This window comes from Pseudorasbora parva, chromosome 1, assembly GCF_024679245.1.
Source record: "Pseudorasbora parva isolate DD20220531a chromosome 1, ASM2467924v1, whole genome shotgun sequence".
NCBI lineage: Eukaryota > Metazoa > Chordata > Actinopteri > Cypriniformes > Gobionidae > Pseudorasbora > Pseudorasbora parva.
This window is the reverse complement of record NC_090172.1, coordinates 56,833,219-56,854,410: the sequence shown is the minus strand read 5'-3', so window position 1 is coordinate 56,854,410 and position 21,192 is coordinate 56,833,219. Positions and strand designations below refer to the sequence as shown.

General features: G+C 38.7%; 1 protein-coding gene across 1 annotated transcript in view; it reads left to right on the top strand.

Moving 5' to 3' along the window:
- acap1 (ArfGAP with coiled-coil, ankyrin repeat and PH domains 1) overlaps positions 1–14,236 on the top strand; it is a 41,769-nt gene extending 27,533 nt beyond the window's left edge. The window contains exons 18-24 of the mRNA XM_067446006.1: positions 2,094–2,287; positions 4,231–4,278; positions 4,958–5,130; positions 5,227–5,336; positions 8,420–8,530; positions 8,658–8,713; positions 13,470–14,236. Coding sequence (XP_067302107.1) covers positions 2,094–2,287; positions 4,231–4,278; positions 4,958–5,130; positions 5,227–5,336; positions 8,420–8,530; positions 8,658–8,713; positions 13,470–13,564 — 787 coding nt within the window. The 3' untranslated portion in view covers positions 13,565–14,236. The remainder of the gene's footprint in view (positions 1–2,093; positions 2,288–4,230; positions 4,279–4,957; positions 5,131–5,226; positions 5,337–8,419; positions 8,531–8,657; positions 8,714–13,469) is intronic.
- The last annotated feature ends 6,956 nt before the right edge of the window (positions 14,237–21,192 follow it).

Below are 21,192 nucleotides of genomic sequence, written 5' to 3'. Positions count from 1 at the left end.
GATATTGCTCTGTAAAGTGATGTGCGTTTCAAAAAATTTGTCCTGGGAAGCGGAAGTTTTATATCACCACCTAGTGCCTGCCTGGTGGCGTATAGGTGTCCACTTCCTACAAAAACAAACTGCTCCGAGAGAAACTGTGGCTGTTTCATAAATACTGCATTCCACAACATTAAAAGTAATCGTAATTTAATTTTGTCGTCAACTGTGAGCCAAGAAAGACGTTTATGCATCAGGGCCACGTTAGTATTTAAAGAGCAGGAATTCATTCAGGAATTAAGTAAATGGCTCTCTTTATGAATCATTGGCTCACCCGATTGATTCACTCAACACGGATTCATTCAGATACGAAACACTGGTGAGTTGCTCAGAGACCCATATTGCAAAATATAACAAAAACAGCACTGGGGATATCGCGCTCATTACTTGTGTGATATAGCTTAAAGCAGCACTAGGTAACTTTTCAACCTTCATAATATACTTTTTAAGACTCTTGTGATGATAAATCGACTTACAATAGGTTGAATGGCACGTCTGCCATAGCCTGATGGGGTCTGTATCGTTTTTAATCGTACTTTTAAACTTCGGGTTTCGGGTAGTAACCCGAGAAAAAAAAAAAACTACAAAATTCGACTGCTTTACGGCATATACGTCACTTCCACCAACACCCACACTTCCTTACATTCGGACGTGCGAGCCCAACTTTGTTCGTCGGATAATATAGTCATGTCCGAAGCAGCAGAGACAAATAAGAAAGAAAAGGTTTTGTTGGAGGAAAGCAATAAGAGGAAAAGAAAAAGTGATGTGATTAAAGGCAGGACGAGGATCAACATGTGACCAGCGTTTGCTCGTTGGCGTGAGCTGAAGGAGGCGTGCCCGACCGATGCTGTCCTGCTTGTTACGGTGATTACCGACCACTCAAACATTGAACTGAAGTATCATAGATTCTGTAAAACGGTAACCAATAGACTACTATAATGACGCTGGCTTGTAAACGTGAGCATCGTGATTATTTGGCGTTTGAAAAAAATAAAACCCATGAAATTATATTCATATGACATGCTGAAACATATGCCACTGACTGTAACGTTACCTGGGATGAAGACATTTCACACACGACGCCAGAAGAACTCCTCTTGCAGTGTTCAGGGGAACTGTTAGCGCTGCACCGACCCGCGGGACGCTTTTATGAAGTTATTTGGCCGCACCGCACCACTGTATTTTACAACCCGCCGCGCACCCGCGACCATTAAATAGACATACGGGGTCCGCAGGTTATGAGACGACCCGCGCATCACTAGTTCAGGGCTATCAGGGTTGTCATGTCAACAAATGCACGCGCGATGGCATCCCCTGTTGTAGGATGACAGCTCTTACGACAGTAGTTGAGGACATTATTTTTTCCAAACTGTGGGGGGACCCCGAGAGCAAAAGTAGCCAAGTGGGGCTTTAACTATATCATGATATAATAAATATAAGACGACAACTCATAAAGGGGCATCTTTTATCTTACAGGGGCATATATCATCTATGATACCTTGAATTTTGTGGGCGTGTGTTAAATGTGTTAATAGTTTTAACACATTTTCCCCCCATAACTAACTAATTGAATTGAGGCGTTAACAGGACTGTGTGTGTGTGTGTGTGGGCATGTTTTTGTGACATATGAGGACACAAATGTGTATAATGACATGGGTATGACACAGGTATTACAGGAGAGGGTGAAATATGAGGACATTACCCATGTCCCCACTTTTCAAAATGCTTATAAATCATACTGGAGGAGTTTTTTTAGAAAGTAAAAATGCAGAATGCTTCCTGTGATGGGTAGGTTTAGGGATGGGGGTTTTGTGTGTGTGTGTGTGTGTGTGTGTGTGTGTGTGTGTGTGTGTGTGTGTGTGTGTGTGTGATGGGTAGGTTTAGGGGCAGGGGCAGTGTAAGGGGGATAGAAAATACGGTTTGTACAGTATAAAAACCATTACGGCTATGGAACGTCCCTAAAAGTCACAAAAACAAACGTGTGTGTGCTGTGCTAGTCATCACTAAAACCACAGTTTTGTTTAGACTATGTATATAATCAGTATATGTTTTCTCAGGCAAGATAAGGAGTCATGGATTCGCTCTAAGTATGTAGAGAAGAAATTCATCCACAAGCTCCCGGAGACAGGTCGAGGAACGGTCCTGCGGCGCTCCAGTGCCCGACGAAACCGAGCAACCACGCAGGAGAAACCGAACACGCGCCCTGCCCTCAAACCCAAACCCAACCGAGCCACTCTGCCACGACTCACGGGTACGCAGACACAAACGCCCAAAAAAACCTCTGCATGCTGTCATTTACACAAATACATGCAGAGTCATGCACCCAAGAACCAAGACATGTATTTATCTTTTTGATTCTCTGCTACAGTTCAGCATAGAAATGCATACACACCACGGTTATCATCAGATACTGTACTCAAAATAAAACTATTAGTTGAAATATATTTTCAGAAACTGAAATAAAGTAATTAATGCAAAGTAAAATTAAAAACTAAAATGCTACTAAACAAACTAGCATGGAATAACCTGACCTGTGTGTTTTTTAGGAAGACACATGCAGATGGTGATGAGATGCCAGTAAAGTTACTCATACTGATAAAACAAAGATAGACACATATTAAACCACAGAGCACTTTTCATGGTTATAAACAAACTTTCAAGTAATTTGTAATGATTTGATCCATCTCAGAGCATTCCATACAGTATATGAAATGGCTTTTTTAACTTGTTTTTTATTATTACCTTTATTTAACCTGAAAAAAAACATTAAAAATCTCTTTTCCAAGAGTGTCCTGGCCATGACAGGCAGCAGCACATTTAACAAGGTTACAGACATAAAAACATATAACAAATAACATCAACATATAACAATTTGTACAAGTAATAAATAATTATAAAGTCATAAGAAATCAGAATTTCACATATTATCGCAAGCGATAAACAACAGTAAGGATCGTCCGTCATAACTGAGTCAGTCATAACATCTACAGCCAGTTTGTGTTGCTTAAACTTAAACTTTGCTTTAAGTGCACAAGTGTGCTACGTGGCATTTTCTTGTATTTAAAGTGCCCCAATTATCCTATTTTTAAGGTTCTTATTTTTAGCTGTTTATATGCATCCAGGGTTCAAATTTTTCCCCCATAATATACATTGCGCATCCCCTAATATCTCAAAGAGTTTGAAAACAGTTTGTTTGAAGATTTAGTCTCTCTAAGCTCCTCTTTCTGCAAGTCTACTCTGCTCTGATTGGTCAGACAGCCCAGTCCGGAAACTGAATTTCAGCTCCTGTGGCTTCTTCAGCACTTGCATACACTTACGAACATTAATGAACAGTAACTTTGCCGTTGGTTTTACCGTATCAATTCCAGCGACAAGTCCTCCTCGTTATTTTAAAGAGCATTTTGAAGCGGATTCTCAGTGTATCTTCTCAACGTGTCGACAACACGAACCAAACTCTTCCAGTCTCAGCTACAACTAGTGTTTTTGGGTCAAAGTAGACGTTGTTCACAGGCAGCCAATGAAGACCATAGTTTGGCATTATGCAAATGTGTTTCATCGTTATGTAGGTTTGTAACAGGAAGTGAGACTGGAATTATTGACAACTCGTTTCAGCAGTTCAGAATCAATTCTTAACGTAACTTTATTTGTCGTGCATTTTGATCTTTAAAGCTTTGCAGACCTTTTACATTTATAAACAGCGATATTACACACACTGCATGAAAGATAATGTTCGAAAATCAGAATAGGGGCACTTTTTGACTCCCATGTAAATCAAATGTCACATGACATCTTAAACATTGCTGTTGTTATAGTGATCAGTGCTCGTCTTGCAGTAGATACATTGGAGTTGATATGATGTTTCCCATGATTGTGATTACTGTGAAAATACAAGAGTTGCTACGGTCCTGAAAAACCAGCATACATCAGGATGTTTCAAAAAGTGTGCATTTTATCTGTCAGTTCCTCAACTGATTCCTTAACACAAAAAGATGTTTATAAAATTAAAAACTAAACCGTTACTAATAAAACTAAGCTCAAACGACACTGAAATGTATAGTAAATCTGAATGCAAAACTGTAACCTTGACACACAAACACACACGATGACCCTGGAAAATTGAACCAATGAGATGAAGTGTCTGTTCCAGTTTCTCTGATCTAATCAGTGGGCTGTTTCTTGATGTTTCCCCTACAGGCCTGAACCCAAGTGACATAATGAAGAACAATTCCAGCTCTTATAAAGGTTACACACACACACACGCGTGCAAACACACACACACACACGTTTGTTTTTGTGAAATGTGGGGACATTCCATAGGCGAAATGGTTTTATACTGTACAAACCGTATTTTCTATCCCCTTACACTGCCCCTGCCCCTAAACCTACCCATCACACACACACACACACACACACACACTGCCCCTATCCCTAAACCTACCCATCACAGGAAACATTCTGCATTTTTACTTTCTAAAAAAAACTCCTCTTGTATGATTTATAAGCATTTTGAAAAATGGGGACATGGGTAATGTCCTCATAAGTCACTCTCTCCTGTAATACCTGTGTCATTATTCACATTTGTGTCCTCATATTTCACAAAAACAAGCGCGCACACACACACACACACACACACACACACACACACATACACATGTACATGGATTTTACACTGTACAAACTGTATTTTCTATCGCCCTACCTCTAAACCTACCCATTGCATTTTTACATTTTCCACAAAAAAACATTCATTTAGTATGTTTATAAAAACATTTACATTGTGGGGGCCTCTGGCTGGTCCCTACAATGTAGGTGATCTCAGGTTTATATTTATAGTAATCTACCAAGTACACACACACAGATATGATCACACATCCATTTGACCACACAAACTCCTACTGACTCTCTCTCTCTCTCTGTACAGAGAATGATGAAGAGGAGGATCTGAGTGGTCTTCATCCCGGGGCTTTGCTGTATCGATCTGTGGCAATGCAGCATTTTCCTCTCATGGCAGACGCTCTGGCTCACGGCGCTGATGTCAACTGGGTCAATGTGGCGGAAGACAGCAGAACTCCACTAATACAAGCCGCTTTGGCTGTAAGTGTGTGTGTGTGTTTGTGTGTCCAGTGTTCTTGTTTTGAGTGTGTATGGCAGTGAGTAATATGAATAATTATTGTGTATTTCTCTCTGCAGAATTCCTTGGCAGCCTGTGAGTTCCTTCTACAGAACGGCGCTAATGTTAACCAGGTGGACTCGAAGGGGAGAGGACCGCTACACCATGCCACCATACTGGGACATACAGGGTAACACAATAGGGCTGGGCTGGATACAAAATAAATAAATAGATTTCCTGTTTAATAGCGATATTCATTTGAACAGTTATGTTCTTGATAGTGATTCTTAAACCTTAAAGACTGTTTTTTTTACTCAAAGCCTGGGTTTCCTCCAAAACTTTTCAACGGTGGCGCACCCTGCTGCTGAATCTGTGCTACCACAGCTGTGGAAAATAAGGTTTACACCTGATATTAAGATGCGGTTTGGTCGATCGGATCACAAGTAGACGAAGGAGACGTATTCCCGTTTACACCTGGAGACCTGAGCGGTCCAAACGTTACATAAATAAATATATAGCTGTAACTTCAGTGTACAGACATAATCTTTTTTTCTCCTGCACCTGAGTCCAACTTGGGCACATTTTTGCAATTGTTTAATCTGTATAATAATTTCACACATTGTTAGAAAAACCGTTTCACATTTCACATTTAGTGTTTACATCAGTATCCACAAAAAAGAGATATTTGATTAAAAGATAAAGGGAAGTTAAAGGTCTGTTCACATCAAGGACAATACTTATAACAATAAAGATATACATAGAAAATCGTTCTGAATATAAAAGAATAGCAAAGTCCACACTACAACTATAGCAGTGCAGAAAAACAATATCATTGGAATCGCCTTCAGGATGATTTTATTCTGGATAAATGACAAAAACCATCAGAATTCACCTGACTTTAAAGAGCTCAAGCATTTAACAAACGAACAATATCGTCCTCTGGTGTTGACACTGAGCTTTGTTCACGTCATGTCGTATTTACCCTGTTTCGAGATGGCAACACATGACAAGCTTTTCACGTCCTTGGGCTGGGAATTACACGTTTCAATGGCAACACCATCAACGCCTAAATGAATCTTTATCAGTCAGGTGGTCTGTAGGAGGTCCCAGCTTACAAGTTATAATTACAAGCTTTACAAACACTCTTTACAAGTTGAAATCTTGTATTTGTGACATGGCGTGAATGCACCTTTAAGGGATAGTTCACTCAGGGTTCACTTTTGGGAGCTCACTCAAAAATGACAATTCTGTCATTGATTACTCACCCTCATGTCTTTCCAAACCCGCAAGACTACACAAGACTCTGTGCAACACAAATGAAGACCTTTTTGATGAAATCTGAGAGATTTCTGTCCCACAACTACCACTCGGATGCTTCAAAAAGCTCATAAAGAGATTGTAAAACTAATCCATATGAATATGAATTTTCTGAAGGGACTCGGTCACTGTATACAATTAGCAAATTTAATTCAGGCTCTTATTCACTTATAAACATTCATCAGCTCACAGTCGTGGTAAACGAAAGATCACGCATGTTCGCTTGACGTGGGAGAACCAATGAGATTTATTCTCGTGTTACGCATCACGCTTGAGGTTTGTTCTCGTGTGTCAAGCAGGTTTGGTTGAGCTTCTGTTTACAACTGATCGATGTTTAAATGTGAATAAAATCTCTAAATTAAATCTGTTCAACATATAAACTGATCGAGTCTCAAAATGTGGTAGTTGCGTAGCTGTCGATGGAAGGACAGAAAGCTCTCAGATTTAACCAGAAAAGGTCTTCATTTGTGTTCTGGAGATGAACGAAAGTCTTACGGGTTTGGAACGACTTGAGAGTGAGGAATTGAAGACAGAAATTTCATTTCAATATTCATTATTAATTAAACAAAATAATGGAAAATTGCTTCAGAAAAATGTAAGGTTCTGCACTATTTCTGTTACTAATCAAATAAGCAAATTTGTGAATCAAAGCTGTTATGAAATTTTCAAATATGGTTATAAATATGGTTGTGTATTTATACATTGCACAGTGATTAAAGGGATAGTTCACCCAAAATCACCCAACATGATTTACTCACCCTCAAGCAATCCTGGATTTTTATTTCCTTCTTTCAATCTTTCAGACAAATACAATCGGAGTTATAAAAAAAATGTCCTGGCTAATCCAAGCTTTATAACGGCAGCCCAAAATTTGAAGCCCATGAAAGTGCATCCATCCGTTATAAAAGTGCTCCACACGGCTCCAGAGTGTTAAAGGGTTACTTCACCGCTTTTTCATATTAAACTATGTTATTCCCTTAACTTAAACGAGTTGATACACACCTCTCTCGTCTCAGTGTGTGCACTTAATCTCGCTGACGCGCGCTGACGATCTGATAGCATTTAGCTTAGCCCACTAAGCCCAGTTCATTCACTATGGAACCAAACAGAGATCAAGTTAGAAGTACCAAACACCTCCACGTTCCCCTATTTAAATACAGTTACACGAGCAGTTGAACGATCAAGTATGGTGACAAAATAAAACGATGTACTTCTCTAATCGGATTAAAAAGGAGAACTATAATGTATGGCGGAATAGCATTTCTGAGAGTACTTCGGCTCGGCGCAGTAAAAAGTCCCGGCCGAAACATCTTTTCCTCACAACTCCCCCTCACTCTCTCATTTCTGTCAATAGGGAGATGTGAGGGAAGATGTTTCGGCCGGGACTTTTTACTGCGCCGAGCCGAAGTACTCTCAGAAATGCTATTCCGCCATACATTATAGTATGGTTGTAAAAATGTCTAGCTTCCTCCAGACCGCCTGCCGTATTCAACTTAAGAAGAAAAAAAAATTTAACTGGTGTGACGATGACGTCAGACGTAGTGCAAGCATTTTAAACCGCAATAGGCACTATACTTTCTTCGTAAGTTCAATACTGAAGGCGGTCTGGAAGAAGCTAGATATTTTACTTTATAAAGTTTTAAATATTGATATTTTTCTTACACAAACCCATCGATTAGCTTCAGAAGGCCTTCAATAACCCCCGGAGCCGTGTGGAGTACTTACTTTTATAATGGATGGATTCATGCACTTTTATGGGCTTCAGATTTTGGACTGTCATTATAAAGCTTGGAATAGCCAGGACATTTTTAATATAACTCCTGATTGTAATCATCTGAAAGAAAACACCTAGGATGGCTTCATTTTTGGGTGAACTATCCCTTTAACTAGGAAACCTAAAAATGACACAAAGGTTGCCGACCTCTGACCTAACGTTTCTCTCTCTGTGTGTTATAGGTTGGTGTGTCTGTTTCTTAAGAGAGGAGCGGACTACAATGCAAAAGACTTTGAAGATAAGGACCCAATCGGCATAGCCATTGATAACGCCAACGCCGACATCGTCACGCTGTAAGTAGTCTTAGACAGACAGAGAGTATCAGCTGAACACGGCACTAATTCGCTTACAGTACATTTGATGAAGTTCTTCCTGCTGATAACTCGATTAACATATCATCCACTGTGCTTTTCCTCCTAGACTCCGGATAGCCAAGATGAACAAGGAGATGCGGGAGATGGACGGCACTCCATCAGGTCATTCTGAGGGGCGGGGCTGTGGTGCTGGGGGCGGGGCAGGGGCTGTGATTGGACACACTAAGAAAAGCTTTCAAACCATCAAGAACCAGCTTAGTGGTCGGGCATCAGCTGGCCAGAATTAACTAGATGTGCAGTTAGACGACATGACAGAGAAAACCTTGAGTGTAACAGAATCTAAAAGAAGGAAAGACAGTATGTGGATTTGTGCACTTTGACGAAGCACTTTAAAATATTTGGAAACACTGAATGTTAACACTACATTTTGATAGGATATAATGGTTTTGTTGGGAACTCCAAAACTGTCACAATATTAGTTGAGCACTAACATTACCAATGGTAGAGGATTACACATTAACACGAAACGCAACACTGTGTTAAAGAATGGGACTTCACATCACAGGTGTTTTTGGTAATGATTTAATGAAATGTATTGTTTGTTTTATTGGGTGGTATTAGTACTGTTTGAACTGTGATTGTGTGCTTTTACACACATCTTTTTGTTCTGTCCGTATGGCTGGTGTTTATGCCTGAAGTGGAATGTACAGAGCTAGTATGGGTTTGATTTAGTTCATGTCTGGTGAGACCGGATTGGGAAAGAGGTTTGTTTTTACTTCATAATATAAAGGATAAACTCAGCCGGTCATTACAGTGCTTGCAAGATATGCCTCCTGAAAAGTTTTCATCTTTTTTTCTTTCTTCTTTTTTTAGTTCCTTTTTTAATTACTGCAATTACATAAGACTTGAACTACTTAACATACAGATTTCATTCAAACTTAGTTTTATTTTTAACCTAATTTAGTTGTTATCTATCTATCTATCTATCTATCTATCTATCTATCTATCTATCTATCTATCTATCTATCTATCTATCTATCGTCTGTCTCTCTGTCTGTCTGTCATCTATCCATATATCTATATATCTTCTATCTGTCTATCATCCATCCATCCATCCATCCATCCATCCATCTGTCCGTCTGTCTGTCATCTGTCTATCATCCATTCATCTATACATCTGTCTATCATCTATCCATCCATCACCTGTCTATCATCTTTTCGTCTGTCCGTCCGTCCATCTATATCTGTCTGTCTGTCTGTCTGTCTGTCTGTCGTTCTGTCTCTTGTTCTATCTAATCATACCTTGCAGGCTCTAGTATTCCCTTCAGTAATGCAGATGGTTCAGCTGTTATGGGATTGGTGTTGACATTTGGCATTGCATGAGACACCATCACCATTCAACCAACATATTTACTATCAACCATCATTAAATGCATTAAATCAAAACTTCAGTCCCTGGTGATCATTTAGACAGAGCATTATGATCACTATTTTAATATTTGGCTTTCCAATATGAAAATGAATTAGATTCTGTTACTCTGAATCTTATTGTAGTGCCAGATGTTTGCAGGTGTGCTTTATTTTGTGGTGCTTATGCTTTTTGCATCTGTTGTTTTGCTGGGGGGCTTGTTTACAGCAGTTTGTCCATCTGTCTATGTCTCTGTATACAAATCAGTTTTTGCTGTGGTGCATCTGTGTGTGTGTGTGCGTGTGTGTGCACATGTCCTGAGACCGGTGACCAGGTGTCTCCTGCTTGCAGTGTGTGTCCTCTGCACTGCGTGCTACAGGTAATCCTTTGCTTCCGTACTTCCTTATGAATGAATAACAAGTGCACTTATGTACAATTACAAATCCAACTCTTCTCTTCTGGGTGCTGGTGTTGACATCAGGCTGATTCAACCATCTTGTTAGACCTTGTTTAACTCTGTTAGACTCCAGGTTTTCCATCTTTAATCATTTCACACACACACAGGGATATGACTGAAGTACATACTCGGTCTCATTAGTTTTGGAAATGAAATGTAATGTAATGTGCTGTAAGAATTTGAGATTTACACCTGTAACGTGCAAAGGATTATTTTTATTTTTTTTGTGCAGATTGTTTAAAGGGCCTATATGTAGAATTCAGAAACCCTTGCTATTAGTGACACCGGTGGCCATTAAGTGAACTGCAGCTTAGCAATTTACAGCTCATTCTCACAAGCACACGTGTAAACGAGACAAGACTGAACGTCATTCAGTGTCCTGATGTACTCACGACAAAGTTATTCTTTGTTCTTTGCTTATAAGTAAAAAAAAAAGTAAATCCTTTTGCAGAGATATACTTTTAAAGGACATCTCGTCCGCGCTGCTGAGAGCGACATTTAGAACAAAATGTAATGTGTGGCGCGCTTTCCTCTCATTAACAAAATTAATGCAAAAAAATGACTGCAGTTAGAAAACAGCAGTAAAAGGAGTAGTTCACTTCAGAATTAAAATTTCCCGATAAACTAGTCACCCCCATGTCATCCAAGATGTTCATGTCTTTCTTTCTTCAGTCGAAAAGAAATTAAAGGACAACTCCTTTGAAAAATGAACCTTGGGGTGATTAACACATGGTTACCAAGTAGATCGTTTTCTGGGATGTGTTTTCATGAAAATCTAATGTAAAAAGAGTTTTATCTAAAAATAGATTCGTTTATAACACTAGTCTATGGGGCACAAAGTCAAATTAAATCGCTAGTTAATACCACTAACAAGGCTCAAAATAGCCTCACACTAACACGGTCGCATAATGAGGGTCCCTACATGCAAACAGAAGCATTGAGAACTTTGTAAGTGTAGAAACAGTTTAATAAGAAGATACTTTATAAAGACAATACATTACGCATTTACAGACATCAGCCATCTTGGAAAACAGTCTGGAGTCAAGCCACGAACGCTGTGCAAAGTGATGAACTGTGACTTGGAATCTCATATGGTCCGTTGTTTCCGGAAGAAAACACTGAACGCTAGCCTGACAAGCCAGACCCTCATCAAGATGTTTGGTCTGGAAACTCACCATTGACAGCTCAATCCGAGGGGCGGGATAAACGGTTGTCTTTCAAACTCCCTCTGCACGCGATAGGATAGCGCTACACCAACCAGTGCAACGAAGGTGAAGCGGAGTTTGTTGACAGATTAATCTTTCCCCGTATCCGGTCGGCACAACTCCGAACACATCTTCCCTTTTTAAGAATGACTTCAGTGCCGCTCTTTGTTCTTTTCTCAGAGAAAAGCTTAACCCCAAGTCTTCCAGAGTCGCGGTCAAAGCTGATTCGAAAGACCGCCGCTGTTCGCCAGTTTCTGTGTTTACTAGAAGCACGCAAACGCAACTCGGCCGTCATCATTATGGCCCCGCCCGCCGACTCTATACACGATGTGATTGGCCCGGCAAGAGTTTGGCGTTTACAGCTCAGAAGGGTATTGAGAGTTGCTAGACGACACTCGCGGGCAGATTAGATTTGCTGCCACTAGGATGCGTCTAGATTTCCAGGCTAACTGAATGCAGCAGAGAAAATAAATAAATACAAATAAAAATTTTCCATGTAATTAGATTTCACAAACTTAATTCCTATCGACCAGCTCACTTAGCACAGCGTTGTACTGTCTTTATAAAGTACCTTCTTATTAAACTGTTTGTACACTTACAAAGTTCTCAATGCTTCGGTTTGCATGTAGGGACCCTCATTATGCTACCGTGTTAGTGTGAGGCTATTTTGAGCCTTGTTAGTGGTATTAACTAGCGATTTAATTTCACCTACTCTGTGCCCCATAGACTAGTGTTATAAGCTAATCTGTTTTAAGAGATAAAACTCTTTACATTCGATTTTCATGAAAACGCATCGCAGAGAACGATCTACTCTGTAACCATGTGTTCATTACGCCTAGGTTCATTTTTCACCGGAGTGGTTATTGAGGAAAGCATTCCAGGATTTCTCTCCATATAGTGGACTTCAACAGGGACCAACAGGTTGAAGGTTTAAATTTCCGTTTCAATGCAGCTTCAAAGAGCTCGACACGATCCCAGCCAAGGAATAAGAGACTTAACTAGTGAAACCATCCGTCATTTAAAAATAAACAAATAAAAAATAACCACAGATGCTTGTCTTGCACTAGCGGCCACGCATGACATGTGTTTACACAGTGAATGTGCAAAAAAAAAAAAAAAAGTGAAACAATGATCAGACGATTTTGAAGTTATTCTTAAGACTCTTATTCCTTGGCCGGGAACGTGTCGAGCTATTTGAAGCTGCATTGAAACTGCAATTTGGACTCCATTAAAGTCCACTATATGGAGAAAAATTCTGGCATGTTTTCCTCAAAAACCACCTAAAGAAAGAAAGACTTGAAAATCTTGGATGACCTGGAGTGAACTACTCCTTTAAGAGAGCATCTGGTTATAGTGGTTTTGATATATTCGCACCTATGGTTCGCACAAGCTCTGCAATCGTAACGTCGACAAATTAGGTCATTAAAATTACACTGCTATGATCGTTTGATTTATAAAGTAGACCTATTTCTGAGACTACAGACAATATAGCTCTGGTTATGTGAGACATTGGTTTGAATGAATCCCTTTTCTTTGCATAACACATTGACATTACAGTACAGGATATATTTTTCGGCATTATCCTGAACGGAAGAGAGGCTCTCGAGAGCGACAAACGTCCTTATGATTTTCCCGGCGAAGTCCTTCACGTAGAAATCCGTCTACAGGCTTTTATAGACTACCTAGAAAGTCGAGGAAGGTCTGGTTTTAAGTTTCGTTACAATCTGTTTATACATTGACACTAAATGTATTAATACAAGAAAATTACATATAGCCCCTTTAAAGCTGTGCTTCTTATTTAATATTCTGCTAATACTCATTTTCTGTATTTTTTCCCCCCTCATGTAGGTGATGATACCTATCATGATATCTTCAGGGATTTCTCCCAAATGGCTTCCAACAATCCAGAGAAGCTGAAGCGCCGTAGCACTGATATGAAGTAAACCACCTGACCACTAGGTGTCAATGTTACACCAATATACCGGTAGACCAGGAGACATAATGAAGTGACCACATACTATTGCTTTTCTTTCTTTGCTGAAAGTGACCCGGCTGGCTTCCACCTCGTGTGAAATGCTGCTTCATTTGGTTTGTCTGGTGCACATGATTGTGGGTCTAAACATCTGGGTTTTAGCATATTTATCCCAGTTTAGACTTTAGGGTGTCATGTATAATATTGCTTGTTCCAGAGTTATTTCTTTGGGCACAATCCTTATTCCTTAACATTGAGGGATACTTTATCATTTGAGCAAGTTTACATTCCAGAAGTTATGAAAGCAACATTAGAGTCTTTAACTTTCTCATTTAAATGGTAATTTAGCCTCATTGAAATTATTTGAAGTTGCTTTTCTTTTCTTTTATTCACTATGTTGTGAGCCACAGTGTTAATGCAACTTGAATGTAAATGTTACTTTGGGTGAGAGATAACTTGGTTTGCTTGGTTCACCTGTGTAATTTTATTTCCATTTTCTCTTTTTATAAGACCAAAACCACGTTTCAAATGGTTAATTGATGTGTTTCGAGGTCATGTAATGCTCCAAGCAACGCGTTTGAAATAAATTATCAGTTGAAACGGTAGAATATGTAGCTAAATAAATAAAAGATTCATGACTTATCATGTGACTTTCATTTCTAAGCTGTGCTACTGGTTAACCAGAGGCCGATTGCAAAAACACAGCAGCAAAGTTAAGACGCTGGCTTAAGAACTAGTCTAGTCTTTCTTTTTGAATTAGACCAATCTACCTTTGCATGTAACTGACTTGAAATGGTAACGACCAGTCTTAAAAAATTAGTTGACTATTTTAAGACTAGCCTAAGGGGTTTATGCAACCGGCCCATGGATGCAGAAAGTTGCAATGAAATGCCATTAACACTTGCACAAATTTAGGCTATACACCATTAACATGTTTGGGGTCAGTACTTTGTTTGATAGAAACATTAAATTGTACAAAATGTGACTTAAGTCTTTAATAGTGTTACAAACGAATATTGAACAAATGTGACCCCTGTTGCCAAAATGAGTCAGAATCATCAACGTACCCATCCCAGAGCGACACACAACAGGCACCACCACACTCACTAATGCATAAAGTATGCATCTACATGTAATTGAGAGCATTATAAAGACTGGTTATGTAAAATTACTAAGTAAGAAGAGCATTTTTTGCAGTGTGTGTTTACTGCAGTTCCGTGTCGCGCATGCGTTCATATGCATATTCAGTAGTGAAAGTTTGCCGCCACAACGTAATTTCGTTATTTCTAAACCATCTATTAATAAGCTTACATCGTAAAACCAAGAACAAAACGTTGTGGTAACAAGCGATGATTGGTAGAGTAGCAGCGTGTAGTCTGACATGTTTCTTGCTCAGGACACAACAAGATTTTAGGAGTAAAAATGGCGTAATCGCAACAGACAAAAAATATCGTGCACTGCAAAAATTCTTTTCTTACTTAGTATTTTTGTCTTGTTTCTAGTCAAAATATATGAAAATTCTTACACCAAGAAACATTTACTAGACAAGTAAAAATTGTCTTGTTTTTAGAAAAAAAAAACCCACAAAATGTAGAGTTTTTGCTTAAAATAAGCTAAATAATCTGCCATTGGGGTAAGAAAAATAATCTTGTTTTCTGTTTGAATTAAGAATATTTTTCTCCCCCCTTGAATACTTGAATAAAGGCCTCATTGAATACATTTGCAAACGTACATTTATTATTAGTTAAATCATACTTATTCAATAATACAGCATGAAGACTAGCAAGTGTCAAAGGTCACAGCTGTTTTTTCAAAGAACTAGTTCATTTCTCTTAAGCCTAAACTTAAAAAAAATCAGAATAAGCAGTGATTTGTCTAATTTTGGGAATATAAATAAAGAGAGTTTTTACACTGGCAGTTTAGCTCAGAACAGGGCACAGTTTGTATGAAAAATTGGTAATGTCAAAGCTGTCATGCAGACCTGTGAGTGCACCAGAACCACACCATACCTGGAGGAGGAATATAGTGCGGCCCCTTTAAGAGATGCGCGTCCGCCATTGAACTGCCGGTATTTTGTGTGACAAGAGCTGTGCCGCTATTCACACGAGCAGTGTGAGAAACACGGACTTGGAGCGCTTTTGTTCAGAAAAGTAAACTGCCTATTCGTTTTAGCCGATTGCAATGTATTTAGTTCAATAAAACATGTAATGTAAGCGGTGATGGTGTTAATGATTTACCTCAGATATGAGCGAGAGTGAGCTTCAGTGCATCGCGCTCAGACTGCAGAGATGTGCTCGGTGTAAAAATCAGGAGGTCGCGAATAATTGGTCAAAGTTGCAGAAATGTTGAGGTGATTGGTCAAAATTGCGAGTCACACTGAATTCACGGGGGTTTGTTGAAGTAGCGTTATTGTTACGTATCCTCACGCTTTTTTAAGTGGGTATACGGAAATCCTTGACCTTTCCTAGCTAGTGGGTATACGGCGTATACCTGCGTATCACGTAGACTACACCACTGAGTTAGGGACAGGTGTGGTCGTATGGGTAGGTGTACGGGAAGTGCCAACTGTGTAATTACAAATGTAACGACAGAAATTAATTACAGACATAATTACACGTACAATGTAAAAACATGTACACAATAAGTGCACCGTTTCAAATGATTAATTACAATGTTAGTACATAGTGGTTAAGGCCACCTAATGTAAAGTGGGTCCAAAAATTTTTTATTTGTTAGAATCGGACAACAACAACAAAAATACAGCTACACCAGTTAGTCAGCAAAGTTAATTTTGAGACACATGGCCCTCACCCTCATGTCATCCGTAAGTCATTCATTCATCAAGACGAAGGTCTTACATGTTTGGTACAGCGTGAGATGGAGTAATTAATGACTGACTTTTCAGTCAGGATGAGTAAGATCATTTACATGGACAAAAGTACTCTCCGAAAACATACAGATACTTTAAGAGATTTAATTGCTATGTGGAGGCAGTGGCGCCTCCAGAAATTTTTCATAGGGGTGGCCAGATGGGGCCACTTAAAATCTTGGGGTGGCACACCAAAACTAGAAACCATAATTTCAGAATTGTATTCTACTGGTGTAGTAAACCGGCCTGTAGCACGTCACGACACATAATTCCGTGTCGTCTTTTACTAAAAAATATTTTTTGACTTATTTACTTACCAGTAGTCTTCGTCTTCTAACGTTAACTTCTTTTGAAATTGTTGACTGGCGGGCATGAGCTGACCTGTTGCTGTCTGAGCGCGCAAAGTTTATTAATAAGTCTATTAATTTATGAGGCTCTTCAGTTCAAATTATCCAGTACCAAAATAATAATACTCTTTATTTTCCAAGTTCATAAATGATTTTCAAAACAGATTTGAAAAAAAAAAAAAAAAACATAAACACAAAATGACTTATTTTAAATATAAAATATATATATAAAAGTCTTGGGCATGTCAAAGATTTGTAACAACTTTAGCTTTGATGCATTGTTAGTTTTTGTGCAGCATCAGATTTTTCCTCCCTCATTTACTGTTCGTGCCTGTTTTTGCCCCATTGACTTCCATTATAGCCACATATTTTGATTGGAAAGCCATGACACCATATAATCATGCATTCTTGTTGGTGGTTTTCCCTTTTGGGAGGAGGTAAATGTGTATTTTTTACAGTTGATAACCAGGTGGCACCATTAACCCTTTAGATAGGCCTGTGCTGAAGAAAAAAAGAAGAAGCTTAGTTTCTGGCATTTGTATAGAGTATAATAACTGCATATAAATGAGGGATTAAAAAAAATGTAAATCTGATGCTGCACACAAACTAACAATGCATCAAAGCCAGTGTTGTTCCTAATCTTTGACATGTCCAAGACTGTGATAAAAGGTCAAAAAATATCCAGTCCACAATCACTTTTTATATTGAAAATAAGTTATTTTGTGTGTATGTTTTTTTTTTCCAAATCAGTTTTGAATCCGTTTTTGAAAATAATTTATGAACTTGGCAATTAAAGAGTGATAAGAGTGACAATGAAAAATGACAACAGCTCAACAATAAACATGGAATCAATGCAACAGTATGTAAACTTGCAACAGAACACATTTTAAATTATTTTACTTTTGATTATTTTGTTTATTTCTGAAGAACTCTTTAGTAGCCTGTATTGGTGTACTTTAAAGGGATAGTTCACCCAAAATTGAAATTTCTGTCATCATTTACTCTCCCTCATGATGTTCTAAACCTGTATGAGTTGCTTCGTTCTGTTGAACATAAAATAATATATTTTGAAGAACGTTTGTAACCAAATGTTTGCTTTGGGGGCAACATTGACTTCCATGGTAGGAATGTTTCTTCAATACATCTACATAAAGAAATGCATACAGGTTTGGAACAACTTGAGGGTGAGGAAATTATGACAGATTTTTCATTTTTGGGTGCACTGTCTCTTTATGCAGTCATTCTGAACCAGTAACCACTTTACTAACAATTCTGAAATTCAAAAATGTTTAATCCTCTTTATTAATTTACTATTATGACTATATTATTATGTAATTATTTGTCCCATTTTAATCTAAATATTTTTTAAATATCAAACTGCTAAATGATAAATTGATAACATTAATAGGCTATAATCTATTAATTAACCGTTCTAATGTCTAGAAAAATAAGTCTGCCAAGCTCTGATAATGTATGGAATATTATATTATATTATCCATTAAAAAAACAATAGGCCTACCTTTATTTCACGGATGTGTCTGTCATCGCATGCTTTAAGTCAGACAGTCGGAGACACGGAAATGCTTCTCTGCAAAGGCTGCAGTTTGTCTTGGGTTCATCTTAAGTTACTGGACAGACCCACTCATGATACCTTTTTTTCTATTCAACCCTATATCTGGAAATCCTCTTGCGTTCAAACTGTGGACGCGAGCTCGACATGTTTTTAAAAAAACACGCAATTTTCCAGCGCATGTTCTCGAGACTCCGTCGCTATGGCAGCAAAGCGCCGCTAAAACGCAATCTTGTGCATCGCGTCCCGTATTGGTTTGATACGGGACGCGTCATTTTGCTTATTCTAAATATTGATTGGACTAGTACCTAGCGTCCCCCCCTAAACCTACGCCATGGCCAGCGGGGTGGCCAGTGGGGTGGCCAGGGGTTTGGCAGGGGTGGCCGTGGCCACCCCTGGCCACCCCCTGGTGGCGCCACTGTGTGGAGGATTGGGATCGTTAGACGAGGGCTTTATTGACCAAAATCTATGTCAATTGACCATCTTAATTTAACAAACTTTGTATTTAATTTGTTAATAATTTTTTCTTGAGCATTAAATCACCATGTTAGTATGATTTCTGAAGGATCGTGTGACAGTGAAGACTGGAGTAATGATGGAAATTCAGCTTTTAATCACAGGAATGTTACATTTTAAAATATATTCAAATAGAAAAATGCTACTGTAATATTTAACAATATGACTGTATATTTGATCAAACAAATGCAGCCCTGGTAGTAAATAGCATTTTATTTAACCACATTAAAACAATTAATCCAGATTCAACTGTTCCAATAAAACCCGACTATGGAAGTAAAACTGTGCCACTGGATTTTGAATTCTAATTTTTAGCACTGAATTTTTTTACATCGAATTTTTAACACTGAATTTTATTTTGCATCTAAATCAGACTTTGAATTTTAAAAGCCATTGAATTTCTAGCACTGTTTTTTTTTTGCCTATGACATTTTTTCAATGTTTTAAAAAAATTCAGTGTAAAAAGAAATTCAACGTCTCAAAAAATTCAGTGTAAAAAAATTCAATGTCTCAAAATATTCAGTGTAAAAAAATTCAATGTCTCAAAAGATTCAGTGTAAAATAATTCAGCGTCTCAAAAAATTCAGTGTAAAAATATTCAGAGTCAACATCCGGGTAACCAAGGAGAAGCAATCGATCCCTGTATCAAATCATCCAACATCCAGCCAATCATTTACGCTCCATTGGTCATGTGACGCTGAAACAGGAAGGCGGGGAACAGGGCCGTTTCTAGCCTTTCTGGCACCCTAGGCGAGATTCATATGTTGCACCCCCCCCTTTTTTTTTTAAACTACAACTTATTAAGTAAATATGACTTCCTTATTTCATGGGCATATTGTACATGCATTAATCGAATAATGTAGGTTTATTATCTCTGAGATCACAGATGTTGGGGGTTCGGGGGGCATGCTCCCCCGAGAAAAATTTGATTTCTATGATCTACATATGTGTATTTTAAGATGTTCTGAAGGCCAAAAAATTTGATAACAATAGCTTGAAAACCATGTCACTCGGCGCCGCTGCGGATTGAAGAACACAGTGACACAAAGACTAAAACACGGGACGAAGCAGTAGCCGAAGCCTTGCGCCAGTTTCATGTTTTAAAGGTTAATCACATATTTTTTTAGGGGGGGCTGATGCATAAGTTCATAAAAAAGGGCCTAGTGACGCCCATGACAGTTAGCCTACTTGATCAATTTACACTAAACAGCTATCTCTGATGTAAAAAAAAAATTATTCAATTTAACTGCTATAATGTTCTGCACCTGAAAAGAGCATGGCGTGTGGTCCGTCCAGTACTAATATTCAGTGTAATGTTTTGCTCAACGTTATGATAGAGGGACCAGCTTAGTAGAGAACAAGTAACCAATAAGTAGGCTATACCTGTATATTTCGCTTTCTTTTTACGATACTGAGCCCCTGATGGCTTTGACCTTTTCATGATGATGAAACTAAAGCACGCTGTAACGAGTAGTAATATAGTGTGGCCCCTTTAAGAGTTGCGCGCTCCCTGCAAACGAAGTCTGCATTTTGTGTATGTGCGCACTGAGTCTTGAGCTCCCATGTGTGGGGATTATTTTCTGTTTTCTGTTGCTAACAGTTTTCTGTTGCTAACAGTTATTTTGTTTTATTAAGTAATGCTGTGGACGGAAAGGGAGTTTGTGATGAGAGTTCAGCGGGGAATAAAGTGCGATCTGTTTGATGTCAATCGCCTCCGTGTTTGCATCCACTCCAGTTACATTAAGTGAGCTATCCGCATTTTTCACTCGGACGTTCCTTGCCGCCCTCTACATGATCTCATTTCATTACAGCAGCTCCACTATCACCATGGCGACTTCACTCCAATAATCGCAACTAATCATAATGCCTTGAAATAGCAAAAGTACGAAATATTAATAATAAAATATATATGAAATAACTAAAAAATCTTGTTGGGGCGGGGACTCATTGACGCCCCCCAGCTGTTGGCGCCCTAGGCGACCGCCTAGTTTGACTATGCCTAGAAACGGCACTGGCGGGGAAGTTCACTTCAGGTGAGCTCCAGAGCTCAGCAGCATGGCTCAGAACACACACGATGGCGCTTCAGTGAGTTTACTCATGACCAATGGAGCGTAAATGATTGGCTGGATGTTGGATGATTTGATACAGGGATCGATTGCTTCTCCTTGGTTACCCGGATGTTAACTCTGAATATTTTTACACTGAATTTTTTGAGACGTTGAATTATTTTACACTGAATCTTTTGAGACGTTGAATTTTTTTACACTGAATCTTTTGAGACGTTGAATTTTTTTACA